Below are 13,275 nucleotides of genomic sequence, written 5' to 3'. Positions count from 1 at the left end.
CGATTGCCACTTAGGCTGCTGATAAATCAGTCTTGCTGCCTGGTTCTGTACAAGCTGGAGCCTCTTGATCTGATAAGAGGGGAGGCCTAGATAGATTGAATTCGCATAGTCTAGATGGGATAAGACTAGGCCAATCACAACTTGTATCAGTGCTGCCTGGGTGAGCAAGTGATGTATCTTTTGGATCTTTCGTAGTTGGAAGAAACATTTAGAGACTACTGTACCTACTTGGGTGTTTAGAGACAGATCTCTGTCAATAGTCACCCCCAGACTTTTTACGGAAGTGGAGGGTTTAGGGAAAGACCCTAGTTCTGCTGGCCAGTAATGAGGGCCCCAGGAGATACAACTATCTCCTATCAGCAATACCTTCGTCTTTCCGGGGTTCAGCTTCAGATGGTTATGATCCATCCAATTGCGGATGAACACCATCGTATCTGAAAGTTGGTAATAGATTCAGTGGAATTGTCTATGGTGAAGGAAAGCTGCAGATCGTCTGCGTAGGTAAATGTTGTTACTTTCCTCTGTTTTAAGGCTTTGATCAGGGGAAGTAAATAGATGTTAAACAGGTGTGGGGATAGGGAAGAACCCTGGGGAACCCCACATGTGGTATTCAGCCCTGGTGCTGTAAAAGTTGCCAGGCGAACAGCCTGTGTTCTGTCTTCCAGAAAGGAGGTAATCCAACTCAAAGCTCTGCCCTGGAAGCCTGCACGTCCGACACGGTCCACCAGGATCTTATGGTCTACCGTGTCGAACGCGGCAGACAAATCCAAGAGAACCAGAGCCTGGGGGGGTTCCGATGTCAGCCTCCCTACGAAGCTCGTCCAGGACTGCCAAGATAACCATCTCAGTCGAATGCCCTGGACGGAAGCCGGCTTGGAGGGGATCCAAATGTCCGGACTGTTCTATAAAGGCAGACCTAGATTTTGCAACATGTGCCTCCAAAACCTTGGCTAAGTATGGGAGCAAGGAGATGGTGCGGTAATTAGATGGTTCTGATAAGTCGGCGCCAACCTCTTTTATCAGAGGGACCACCGTGGCGTTCTTAAATGATTTTGGGACGCAGCCTTGAATGAGTGATGAGTTTAAAAGGGATAGGGCGGGTTGGGGAATAATGGAGAATATTTCCCTCATTATATGTGGGGGGCAGCAGTCACGGGGGGATCCAGATTTAACTTTGGACATCAAAGAGGTGAACGATTCGGCATCGATTGCAGGGAAACTGTCCATAGTACAGGTATCCCTGAAGGAGTCAGGCGGGATCACAGCTGATGGAGAGCATGTAATGCTAGCTTTAATTGCTGTAATCTTTTCTAGGTAGAAAGTGTTCAGTTTATCACATAGTTCCTGTGAGGGGGTTGGTTTAGATGATACTCTATCAGGGTTGGAAAGTTCATCCACAATCGAAAAGATCTCTCTCGATTTATTGGTGGACGCTAAGATCTTAGAGGAGAAATATTCTATCTTGGCTACCTTAATAGCTTTGTTGTATTTTACCTGTTCTTGTCTATGAAGGAGCTTGTCTCCAGGGTCATAGCGAGCTCTCCATTTCCTCTCCTTCTGGTGGAGTGATAGTTTCATCTCCTTTAATTCGGGAGAGAACTATTTATGAGCTTCTGCTTCTTCGGAATAATTTATTTTAGGGCTTTTGCAGCCACCATACGAATCTAATTTATAAAGCATTGTCTGACATAGGAAAAGTGGTGAAGCTACAAGCACCCTTTGAAAAAAATATATTTTAGCAGTTTAAACTTGAAAACGTATTAGTTTGTCTGCATTTCATGTTTGTTGTAATCAGTTAGTCAATTTGCCCATGGTAGTAGTTTATTCTGGTGTGTTATGTCCCATTAGCAACGTATGAAGTTAGAAGTGTCGCGAGATCGTCCTCGAGCCGGTTTGCAGAATCTGGAGATCAAGCTGGAAGAGAAAACAGAGGAATGTAACCGGTTAAAGGAAATTTTTGAGAAGAAGAAAAATGAACTCAATGGAACCTCGCAAGAGTAAGTAGCGGTCTGATGGCTCCATGAGTTCAATTCTCACCGCTGACATATATGTTGATCTGCAGATCAAAAGCTCTGATTTCATCTAGGAAACTCAGCTTTTTATTATTAGGAGGTCACTCAGTTGACTGCTATAAATGGGGAAATTGTACATAGCAGATAATACAGATGGTTAAATAGCATATGAAGTACTCCTCACAAAACATTGTTATTCTCTTTATGATAATGATTATTAGTTTCTGCAGAACACGTTTCTGGGCCTGTTTAGAGGGCTGCAGGGATTCTTAGGCCTGAGTCTGCCAAGTTTAAACCTGCATTCTTGCTTAAGGTTTCCCTTGGAGCATAAAAGACTAATAAAATGCCTAGTTGCAACCAGACAGTGTATGGTTTAACCCCTTTGTTGCTTAGGACGGCCACCGGCTATCATACGTCACGGTGGGCGTGTGCGTAGGACGGCCGGGGCCCGTCCAAACCCCGCCTGCTCATTAATTCTCCCGCACAGCGGGAGAATTATCGCAGCGTGCAATGGGTTAATCATGTCTGCTCAACAACTGGGAAATAAATCCTCCCTTTCCAACTAAGCTTCTCACTGATGTCGCTACATGAGCTAAGAGTGTCATAGCTGGTTTTGTGTTAAACTTTGTTTTATTGAGTTTTAGCCAATAAAGAATGCACAGTACTAGCATCAGACAATGCTGTATATGTTTAAGGGTCTCCCTCCCATCTCTGCCCACACACCTGGCATCTTCATGCAGGAAAGCCAAAGTCCGTCTGTGCAGCCAATGTCCAATGATCCCTGACGGGGCGAAGGCCCTAGCCAGGAACCCCCCAAAATAAACTCAGTTTTACAAAAGGAACTAGATCCCAACAGCCCCCCTCCCCCCTCAACCCTCAACCCACCCCTTTCCAGAACCAATGTGTCTAAGTGATTACAAGCATAGGCGGCGCATCCTACAAGGTTGAAACACTCCATCCCCAGAAGTATCTGTAGAAGGACCCGGGAGTCTCAGGAGGTGTAAATATTTTGGGCATGTGACTTCATTAAATTCCGCCGCCAGTATTGCCAGCACTGGTTGCCAAATAGTAGAAAACGAGGGAAGGGATTGGATGAGGGACGCCTGAATGCGCTCCATGCCCACTATATACCATAATTTGAGGAGCCACCCCGGGTGTGTCGGGCGAGTACGTGTACCAAGTTCAAGTTCAGGAATTTGTATAGCGCACTACTCACCCAGAGGGTCTCAAGGCGCTTGAGGGTGGGTGGGTGCATTACTTCTCCAGTATTAGGGGTGTCTTTCATAGATTCACATGCTTGAATATTCCCCGTCTTCGAAGTGGGAGTCCCACGGTACATAAATAGCAGTAATATATATGCATGTATACATGAGAGATATCATAAATAAAATATACATACATATAATGCAATAGAAATGTAAACTTGAAAAAAGTGCCATAGAACAGAATAGGCCCATTGAAAAGCCCAAGGAAGAATTCACTTTAGTAACATATTAGAGTCATTATGTGTTGGTCCACATTCCAGCCAATCAGGCTGTAGCCTCCTCTAGAACCTTCTCCTCCGAAGCCCAAGTCCTCAGATTTTCTACCGCACGTCGTGTGAAGGGAGTCTCCCTGAGCTCTGCTCAGTTTTTTCCAGTTTCTAGCTGTTTTTCTTCAGGAATGTCTTCTACTAAGGAAACTTTGTTCAAGGCTTGTCCATCCTGTGGTAAATTGCGCCTTTTTCATGAGGACCCTCACAGTAAGTGTATTTACTGTCTTTACCCGGACCACATTGCCTCTACCTGCAAGTTCTGTCGCACTTTTCCCCCTAAAACATTGAGGGATAGAGAGGCCCGTCTCCTTCTGTGGCTACAGAAGTTGAAAACATCTGAGAATGTGGTTTCTGATGCTGAGAGTATGTCATCTGGATTTTCAAAATCCTCTCAGAAGCGTGGGTCTGAGACTGTAGTTCCCTCTCCTTTTCTTAAAAAGAGTAAAATGTTGGGTTCTTTCAAGGATGTCTCCCCACAAGACTTGCTTCAGGGCGCGCCTACGGGTCCTGGCTCTCTGGCGTCTAGACCCAAGACTATGCCCTCCTCTTCAAAAACGGGCACTAGCTCGTCGACGGGCTCGTCGACGCGTCCGTCAACGTCTTCAGCGACTACAAAGATAAGTTGTGGCAGTTTCAACGTCGACAACCACTTCTTCCCTGTCAACCAGCTCTGCAACGACGACTACCATCTCGTCGACGAGCAGCCAAGAGGTGAGACCCATCTCGTCTATTATTATGATCTCGTCGATCAAACCGTCGAATAAGAAATCATCGTCGACGCGCCTTCCGTCGACGGTTACTCCGTCGACGAAGATCAAGCCATCGTCGTCGACGCCTGCTCCGACGACCGGATCTTCCTCGTCGACGACTGCCCCGTCGACGATAACATCTTCGTCGACGGTGACCACCCCGTCGACGACTGCTCCGTCGATGGCTACTATCTTATCGTCGAAAGCTTCATCGTCGACGGCGAAGAATGCAACCTCGTCGACGACCTCGTCGACGACCAAAAAATCTTCGTCGACCAAGAGTAAGCTGCTAATTCATACGCCGGTTTCTGCGGCGACGACACAAGAACAACCGAAGGGTGCTAAGACTTTGGAATTCTCATCGACGGGCTCGTTGAAGACGCACCAACCCCTACAGACTACTACCACCTTCAAAGTGGTTACTGCCTCGTCTCTCAAGACTGTACCACTCATTCAGTTAAGTCCAGTAAGGAGTGGATCTCAGCCTCCGGAAAAATTGTTTCAGTCTGGAGAGGAGGAGTCCGGAAATGATTCTGAAATGGATCAAACTTATGAACCAGCATCCAGTCCTTCTGAATTACAGATTAAGTGTCAAGAGTACAGTGACGAAGATGAGGATGTGGATAATAACGTCGAAGATGGGAATGTACTTTTTCCAATCGATAGGGCACAACCAACTACTTACGAACAGGTTACGCAAATTCCTCTGTCATTGGTGCAAAACCTGCAACATATGCTGGACGACTACAATCGTAGGTTTCCACCGTCGTTGCCTCCTTCTCCGGCACCTCAAGTGCACCGGTCTCAGTCTCCAGCTCCTCGACCTCCGTCTCCAGCTCCTCGACCTCCGTCTCCAGCACCTCGACCTCCGTCTCCAGCACCTCGGACTCAAGCTCCGGCGCCTGTCGCGCCTACGTCTCCTTCGGGTGCTTGCCCTGATACTGATGATGAGAATCAAACTCCTCATAACACTGGGGATAACGACACTGATGATGACATGCAGGATTGGGACAATTATAGGGCACAGACACCCTCTACTCCACCGGCATCACCAAGAGCTTCGCCGCCAGTGGATATCGCGAGTTTCCATAACCTTATGGTTCGTGCTGCGAAAAGATTCCACTTAACAATCGAGGCGCAACAAACGGAATGTTTTTTGTATGATTTTAAGGACTTACCTCAACGGCAAACGCATACCATCCCTATCATAGACCACATATGGGAAGAAGGTCTAAAGTTGATGAAACGTCCTAATTCCATACCAGCCGTTCTACCCAGATTGGACAAAAAATATAAAACGCCACCTACATCTCCGGCCTGTTTGGTTTCGCAACCTAAGGCAGATTCTGTTATCACTCAGGCGGCGCAAAAAAGATCTCGAAATCCGGCCATACCCCTGACATCTCCGCCTGATCAAGATGGCCGTAAATTAGACTCAATTGGCAAAAAATTTACCACTATGGCAGCGACAACTGTGAGAGCATCCAACGCCTTAGCCATTCTAGGCCGCTACGACCGTCAAATGTGGTCTGAGATCGCTGGTCTGATCACTCAAATGCCCGACTCCATCCGGGATGAAGCGCAGGCCATCATTCTCGAAGGAGAAAAGATTTCAGCTGAAATAATCGACTGTGCAGTCGATATATCCTCCACTGGTTTCCGGCAACTAGCGGGTGCTGCAGTCTTGCGCCGTCAAGGCTGGCTAAAATCAACCACCTTCCGTCCAGAGTGTTAGATTTACCTTACGACGGTGAATCTTTATTCGGTAAGCATGTTGATGACGCTTTGGAACTTATAAAGAAGGACACAGATACAGCAAAGTCCTTGACAACTCTACAATATCGGAAAAGGCCATTTCGTGGGGCACGCGGTAGAGGAGGAGGAACCTCTACTTTTCGTGGAACAGGCCAATATCGAGCATACAATTACAATGATAACAGACAAAGGGGCTCCTATCAGTCCCAAGGTCGTTCATCCACCTCCAGACCTTACCAGCGTAAGTCCAATTACAGAGGTGGTGCGAACACCAACAAAAAACAGTGAGACGACTGCATCTTGGAGGTCGAATCTCGAAGTTCTTCTGCAATTGGTCGCACATTACCAACGACCAATGGGTCTTGGACGTTGTTTTAAAAGGACATACCCTGGAATTCACGAAATTCCCCCCCTCTCGTCCACCTTCGGGTCCACCTTCTCCCCATTTCAAGGAACTATTGGCCCAGGTGCAGCTTATGATCAGGAAAGGAGCCATAGAATTGGTACCGCAAGTTCAACGTGGCAGGGGGTTTTACTCCCGTTTCTTTCTAGTAAGGAAAAAATCAGGAGAGTGGCGCCCCATCTTAGATTTGAGAGCTCTAAACAAGTTCATCGCATCAAAGACTTTTCAGATGCTAACCCTACTTCAAATCTTGAATTTCCTCATTCCAGGAGAGTACTTTTCAACGATAGACCTTCAAGATGCATATTTCCATGTACCTATTTATCCCAGGCACAGGAAATATCTCCGTTTTACAGTCGGCCAATTTCATTATCAATTCAAGGTCCTGCCATTCGGCCTTCGATCAGCACCGAGGGTATTTACCAAGATTCTAGCCCCGGTGGCTGCCTACCTGTGTTTACAAGGCATCCAGTTCTATCCGTATCTGGATGACTGCCTGATAAAGGCCAGGACTTTTCAATTAACGGAACAGCACACTCAAGTCTGCATATCCCTGTTCGAAACGTTAGGTTTCTCCATCAAATGCCTAAAGTCACACTTTCAACCATCTCAACAGCGAGATTTTCTAGGAGCCTCGCTCGATTCTCGGCTGGGACAAGTGTTCGTTTCACAGGAGAGACAAAACCGAATGATACAGAAAGTACAGTTCCTGCAGTCAAGACAGTACGTTTCTGTCCGGATGTACAAATCATTCCTCGGCATGGCTTCTTCGTGCATTCAACTGATTCCCAACTGCAGATTGCACATGAGAGTCCTACAAGAGGAACTAGACAGGCAGTGGAAGCAGGTATCGGGGTCGTTCGAAGACAAGATCCATCTAACGTCCCACATTCAAAAAGCTTTGGAGTGGTGGGCTCATCCTCCAAACATAGCGACAGGTCGTTCATTCAAAGACGAACCACCAACACTTACACTGACAACAGACGCTTCCCTGGAAGGTTGGGGGGCACATCTCGACGGCATGTCTGTGAAGGGAAAATGGACAGCGTCTCAGCGCACTTGTCACATAAATCGCTTAGAACTACTGGCGATTTTCTTGGCCTTGAAGTCCTTTCGGAGAGTAGTGCAGGGACAAACATTGCTGGTGAAGACGGACAACACCACCAGCATGCACTACATCAACAAACAGGGCGGCACAAGGTCTCTCGTGCTGTCACAACTGGCACAGGAAATATGGGATTGGGCTATCCAACAACAAATACATCTCACAGCTGTCCATGTGCCAGGCGTGGCCAATGTTCTGGCGGACTCGCTCAGCAGAGCCCTCTCGGACAACCACGAATGGGAAATTAACCAACCAACGTTGGATTTCGTCTTCCGACAGTGGGGCCGACCACAGTTGGATCTCTTTGCAACTGTTTTCAACAAGAAGTGTCAACGGTTTGCGAGCCGGCATCCACACAAGGAGTCGAGCGGGAATGCCTTTTCAATAGACTGGTCGAACGACTTCATCTATGCATTCCCTCCACTGCCGCTCATTCCTCGTCTGTTACACAGAATGAGATTCCAACCGTGTCGGATAATCCTGATCGCACCCAAATGGCCGAGACGTCCTTGGTTTTCAGATCTTCTTCTGTTCTCTCTGACAAATCAGATACAATTGCATCCTCTGCCACATCTTCTCACGATGCAGCAAGGCCAAATATGCCATCTGGACCCAGCATACCTCCAACTTCATGCTTGGAACCTGAGTACAATGAATTTGCACACATGAATATCGACAAGGATTGTAGGGCGGTGCTAGCAAGTGCTCGCGCTCCATCTACCATCAAAACTTACCAGTTGAAGTGGAAGCGTTTCTGTGCTTGGTGTTCCACTAAATCCCTGGATCCCATGTGTGCTCAGCCAGAACAAATCTTGCCGTTCTTTTTGTCACTAGCAAGATCAGGACTATCACACTCCACTCTAAAGGTTTTTCTAGCTGCGATTTCTCGTTTTCGCCATGATGGCGTAACATCTTTGTACTCCTCCAGAATAATCAGACAATTCTTCAAGGCCTTTTTCGGATGTTCCCACCAATCCGTCGGCCCCCACCTTCTTGACGACTGAACTTAGTTTTGTCTCAATACTTTTGCCTCCATTCGAGCCCATCCATTCTTCCAGTCTAAAATTCCTCACTTGGAAAGTGGCTCTTTTGCTTGCTCTGACCTCATCCAGGCGCGTCAGCAACATCCAAGCCTTTACTATACAGCCACCGTTTCTACAGTTCTCCAACGAGGCTGTTACTTTGAGAACAAATCCCAGTTTTATTCCTAAGGTTCCCAGTGACTTCCATCTTAATGAACCAATTGTCCTTAAGACTTTCTTCCCTGCACCTCAATCTGCAGTGGAACGCTCTTTGCACACTCTGGATGTGAAGCGCTGCCTCAAATTTTACATTCAACGCACAGCTACATTTAGAAAGACTGATCAATTATTTGTAGCATATGGCCCAGTGTGCAAAGGACAATCTGTAACCAAACAGACTATCACCAGATGGATATCGTCTGCCATATCCTACTGTCATCAACGGGCTGGCAAGCCCCTTCCTGCTCCGGCTCGAGCTCATTCCACGAGAGCTGTGTCATCTTCTGCTGCCCTCTTTGCGGGGGTACCTCTGAGACACATCTGCAGAGCTGCTACTTGGTCTAGCAGCCATACTTTTACGAAGCACTACTGCCTGCAATCAACAGATGCCGCGGATGCGGCAGTGGGTCAAGCGGTGCTGCAGAATCTTTTCCGATAAAGGTGAGCCTCTCTTGCTACCCGCCTCCAGTCATAAAGGTTTTGTCATGATTTTGTTTTTTATTGCTTATTAAGTGATATGTTTTGCCAAGACTTAATTTGTATATTCCTTTATGACTAATGTATGATTTACTGCTTTCTATTCTTATTCAAGCATGTGAATCTATGAAAGACACCCCTAATACTGGAGAAGAACAAAAGTTACTTACCTGTAAACTGTGGTTCTCCAGTATTGGTGTCTTTCATAGATTCACATGCGACCCTCCCATCCTCCCCTCAGAGGCTCTCTTCTCCTCAAGCATTTATACTTACTTGTGCTACGAAAATCTGAGGACTTGGGCTTCTGAGGAGAAGGTTCTAGAGGAGGCTACAGCCTGATTGGCTGGAATGTGGACCAACACATAATGACTCTAATATGTTACTAAAGTGAATTCTCCCTTGGGCTTTTCAATGGACCTATTCTGTTCTATGGTACTTTTTTAAGTTTACATTTCTATTGCATTATATGTATGTATATTTTATTTATGATATCTCTCATGTATACATGCATATATATTACTGCTATTTATGTACCGTGGGACTCCCACTTCGACGACGGGGAATATTCAAGCATGTGAATCTATGAAAGACACCAATACTGGAGAACCACAGTTTACAGGTAAGTAACTTTTGTTCTTATCGAATAGCCAGGTTTTTAGTTGCTTTCTGAAGGAGAGGTGGTTCTGTGTAAGTCGGAGGTGAGTGGGGAGAGAATTCCAGGTTTTGGCCGCTAAGTAGGAGAAGGATCTTCCACCCATGGTGGATCTGTGGATGTGCGGAATTGCGGCGAGGGCTTGATTGGATGATCGTAGTTGGCGGGTGGGTGTGTAGAAGGACAGTCGTGTGTTGAGGCATTCGGGTCCTAGGTCGTAGAGGGCCTTGTGTGCGTGGGTGAGGAGACGGAACGTTATTCTCTTGTTGACGGGGAGCCAGTGGAGATCCTTCAGGTGACCGGAAATGTGAGCATGACGGGGAACGTCCAGTATGAGTCTGGCTGAGGCGTTTTGGATGCGTTGGAGTTTTTTCTGTAGTTTGGCTGTGGTCCCGGCGTAAAGGGTATTTCCATAATCCAGACGGCTGGTGACCAGTGCGTGGGTGACTGTCTTTCTTGTTTCGGTGGGGATCCAGCGGAAGAATTTTTTGAGCATGCGTAGGATGTTGAAGCATGAAGATAAGACGGCGTTGACTTGTCTGGTCATCGAGAGGGAGGAGTCTCGGATGAAGCCCAGGTTACGTGCGTGATCTGTGAGTATGGGTGATGTACCCAGGGCCGGTGGCCACCATGAGTCGTCCCAGGCAGAGGGGTATGATCCTAAGATGAGGACTTCCGTTTTGTCCGAGTTAAGTTTTAAACGGCTGTTCTTCATCCATTCAGCTACTTCTTTCATTCCTTCGTGTAGATTGGTTTTGGTGGTGTTTGGGTCTTTGGTGAGGGAGAGGATCAGCTGGGTGTCGTCTGCGTAGGAGATGATGTTGAGGTTGTGTTGGCGCGCGATGGATGCAAGGGGACTCATGTATACGTTGAAGAGGGTGGGGCTGAGTGAAGATCCTTGTGGTACACCACAGATGACTTCGGTGGCCTCTGATTTGAATGGGGGGAGGCGGACTCTCTGGGTTCTTCCGGCGAGTAACGAGATGATCCAATCCAAAGCTTTTCCTTGTATTCCGACGTTGTTGAGGCGTTGTATGAGTGTGCTGTGACATACCGTGTTGAAGGCGGCAGAGAGGTCGAGTAGGATGAGGGCAACTGTTTCTCTGTTGTCCAGTAGCGCTCGGATGTCGTCTGTAGCTGGGATGAGGGCGGTTTCGGTGCTGTGTTTGGCTCGGAAGCCGGACTATGAAGGGTCGAGGGAATTGTTGGATTCGAGGAAGGCGGCGAGCTTACTATTGACGGCTTTCTCAATGACTTTGGCAGGGAATGGGAGGAGTGAGATGGAGCGGCAAAATGTGTTGCACAGCTGCCCCTATGGCCATTCCCATCTGCTTTCCCCGAGCTGATTTCAGAGGGAATGTAAGTTTATTGGGAAGTCCTAAAAGTGTGTAAGCTGGGAATCTAGGGATTTCCGTGTAAAAATGAGCGTCAATGTCATTATCACCTCTGTCCAGAACCCCTCCACTTCCGAGCACCCGCATAGCAGATGAGTCAGTGTTCCTTCCTCACCCCATCCCCTCCACCAGGCTAAACTGCGCTCCGGAGTACCCCATGCAGCCGGACCAGGATTAAATACCAATAAGTTGCTACTTTGACCGCTGCTTCCCTACTCGCCGTATTTCTTGCAATATGGTTCCCTCTATAGTATACAGCCTGCCATTCCTGATCTGACAGGGCCCTGCCCAATTCCCCCTCCCATCGTTTCTGACCGGTGGATCGCAACTTAGGAGTTGGCGGTCCTAACAGGCGGTCGAGCTCTGAGATCACCTTCCGGTCCTTTTCTTTGGTAACAAGCCACTTTTCGTAGTTCGTCAATTTCCTGCCCACGAGGGGGCGTATCTCTGGGTGCATCAGCCAATGTCTAAGTTGAAAAAATTGGTATCTCTTCGGGTTGGAGAGATCATAGAGCTGTGAGGTCTGAGAGTGGGAGAAAAACATCAAGATCGAATAAGTGGCATGCGGACTTGCATGCCGAGTAACGCCATGAGGAGAAGGCGCACCTGTCCAGTCCAGGTTCAAACTCCGGGTTACCAAACAGTGGCGTCAGCGGGGAAGGGAACGCGGTGAGTCCTCTCTTACACGCAACCGCACCCCAAGCTCTCATAGTTGTATGGGTGATAGGGGATCTATTAAGATATTTCGGCCTGTCTGTTCGCTTCAGGAAGGGTATCTTCCACAGAGCAGTCTGCGCCATCACCCTGTCCTGGAAGAGCCATCTCTTCTCTGATTCAGGCCGGTTCCATTCCACTAAATACCGAAGTTGGGTTGCCTGATAGTAGTGTAAGATATGAGGGATCCCCAGCCCCCCCTCATCTGTTGGCCGTTAAGACAAGTCCATCCGCGGCCTCTTCCCTGCCCATATGAAGGGTTGAATGGCGTTTTGTAGCTTTCGGAGAGTTCCTAGGGGAGGTCCAACTGCTATAGTTTGAAAAACATATAATATTTTAGGTAATACGGACATCTTTACTGCCGCAATCCGCCCCAAAAGTGATAGTGAGTGTTGTTGCCAACGTCGCAGGTCTCCCTGGATTTAAGAGGTGAGCTTTGCATAATTCAAGGAGATTGTCTGCTCAGTGGATGGAGCTAGGGTAATTCCCATATATGGGATCCTATTGTACGCTCGAAGATCCCCAAATTCCAGGGGTAAAGCTTCTGACATCTGGTCATTGCTCCCCAGGTGGAGAAGCATTGATTTCCCAGTATTTATTTAGATTTTAAAGCCAGACACCGCTCCGAAGGCCTCCAACTCTCATAGGAATGCGGGCACTGACTTTTTAGCCGTATCTAATGCCACCAGAGTATCATTCGATTACGGGCGGATAGGATGTCTCTTCCCCCCCAAAGGAGACTCCCACTATGTCGGGGTGGTTCTGAATCCTCTGGGCGAGGGGTTCAATGTAGAGAGAGAAGAGGATGGGTGATAGGGGGCACCCCTACCTCGTGCCCCTCTGGATGTTGAAGGGGCAAGAATTTGTACCATTCACCCAGATCGATGCCTTTGGCTTGTCGTAACAGCTTGCGACCCAGGCCCTTAAGCGTTCCCCGATACCAATAGCTGGTTTTAACGTTCATCAGCTCCCACCAATGTGCCATCCTACACAAATACTAGCACTCCAGCCAGCCAGGGTCCTGGCCACAATACTCCCCTGTCTTCAAATCCTCACCTATCTACAGTAATGGCAACGTCTTTGTTTGCTTTGATTTAAAATAAATAAATAAAAATTATTCTTGAGCTAAGGACTCGCTTTTTTTAGCAAGTTGATGTGTCTCAAGCAGTTTTTAGTAGAACGTAACCTCAAAATTCTAAGCCTCAGGGTGGCATAAAAGTTTTGCTCATTCATATTGAC

General features: G+C 47.6%; 1 protein-coding gene across 4 annotated transcripts in view; it reads left to right on the top strand.

The window, feature by feature from the left end:
* CGN (cingulin) overlaps positions 1-13,275 on the top strand; it is a 251,828-nt gene that overhangs the window by 133,014 nt on the left and 105,539 nt on the right. For all 4 annotated transcript variants that reach the window (XM_086947325.1, XM_086947326.1, XM_086947324.1 and 1 more), the window contains exon 6: positions 1,849-1,997. In XM_086947325.1, the coding sequence (XP_086803451.1) occupies positions 1,849-1,997 (149 nt within the window). The remainder of the gene's footprint in view (positions 1-1,848; positions 1,998-13,275) is intronic.

The sequence above is a fragment of the Lissotriton vulgaris genome, chromosome 12 (genome assembly GCF_964263255.1).
Source record: "Lissotriton vulgaris chromosome 12, aLisVul1.2, whole genome shotgun sequence".
NCBI classification, from domain to species: domain Eukaryota; kingdom Metazoa; phylum Chordata; class Amphibia; order Caudata; family Salamandridae; genus Lissotriton; species Lissotriton vulgaris.
The sequence above is the reverse complement of the archived record's forward strand: the minus strand, read 5'-3'. Positions and strand labels throughout refer to the sequence as shown.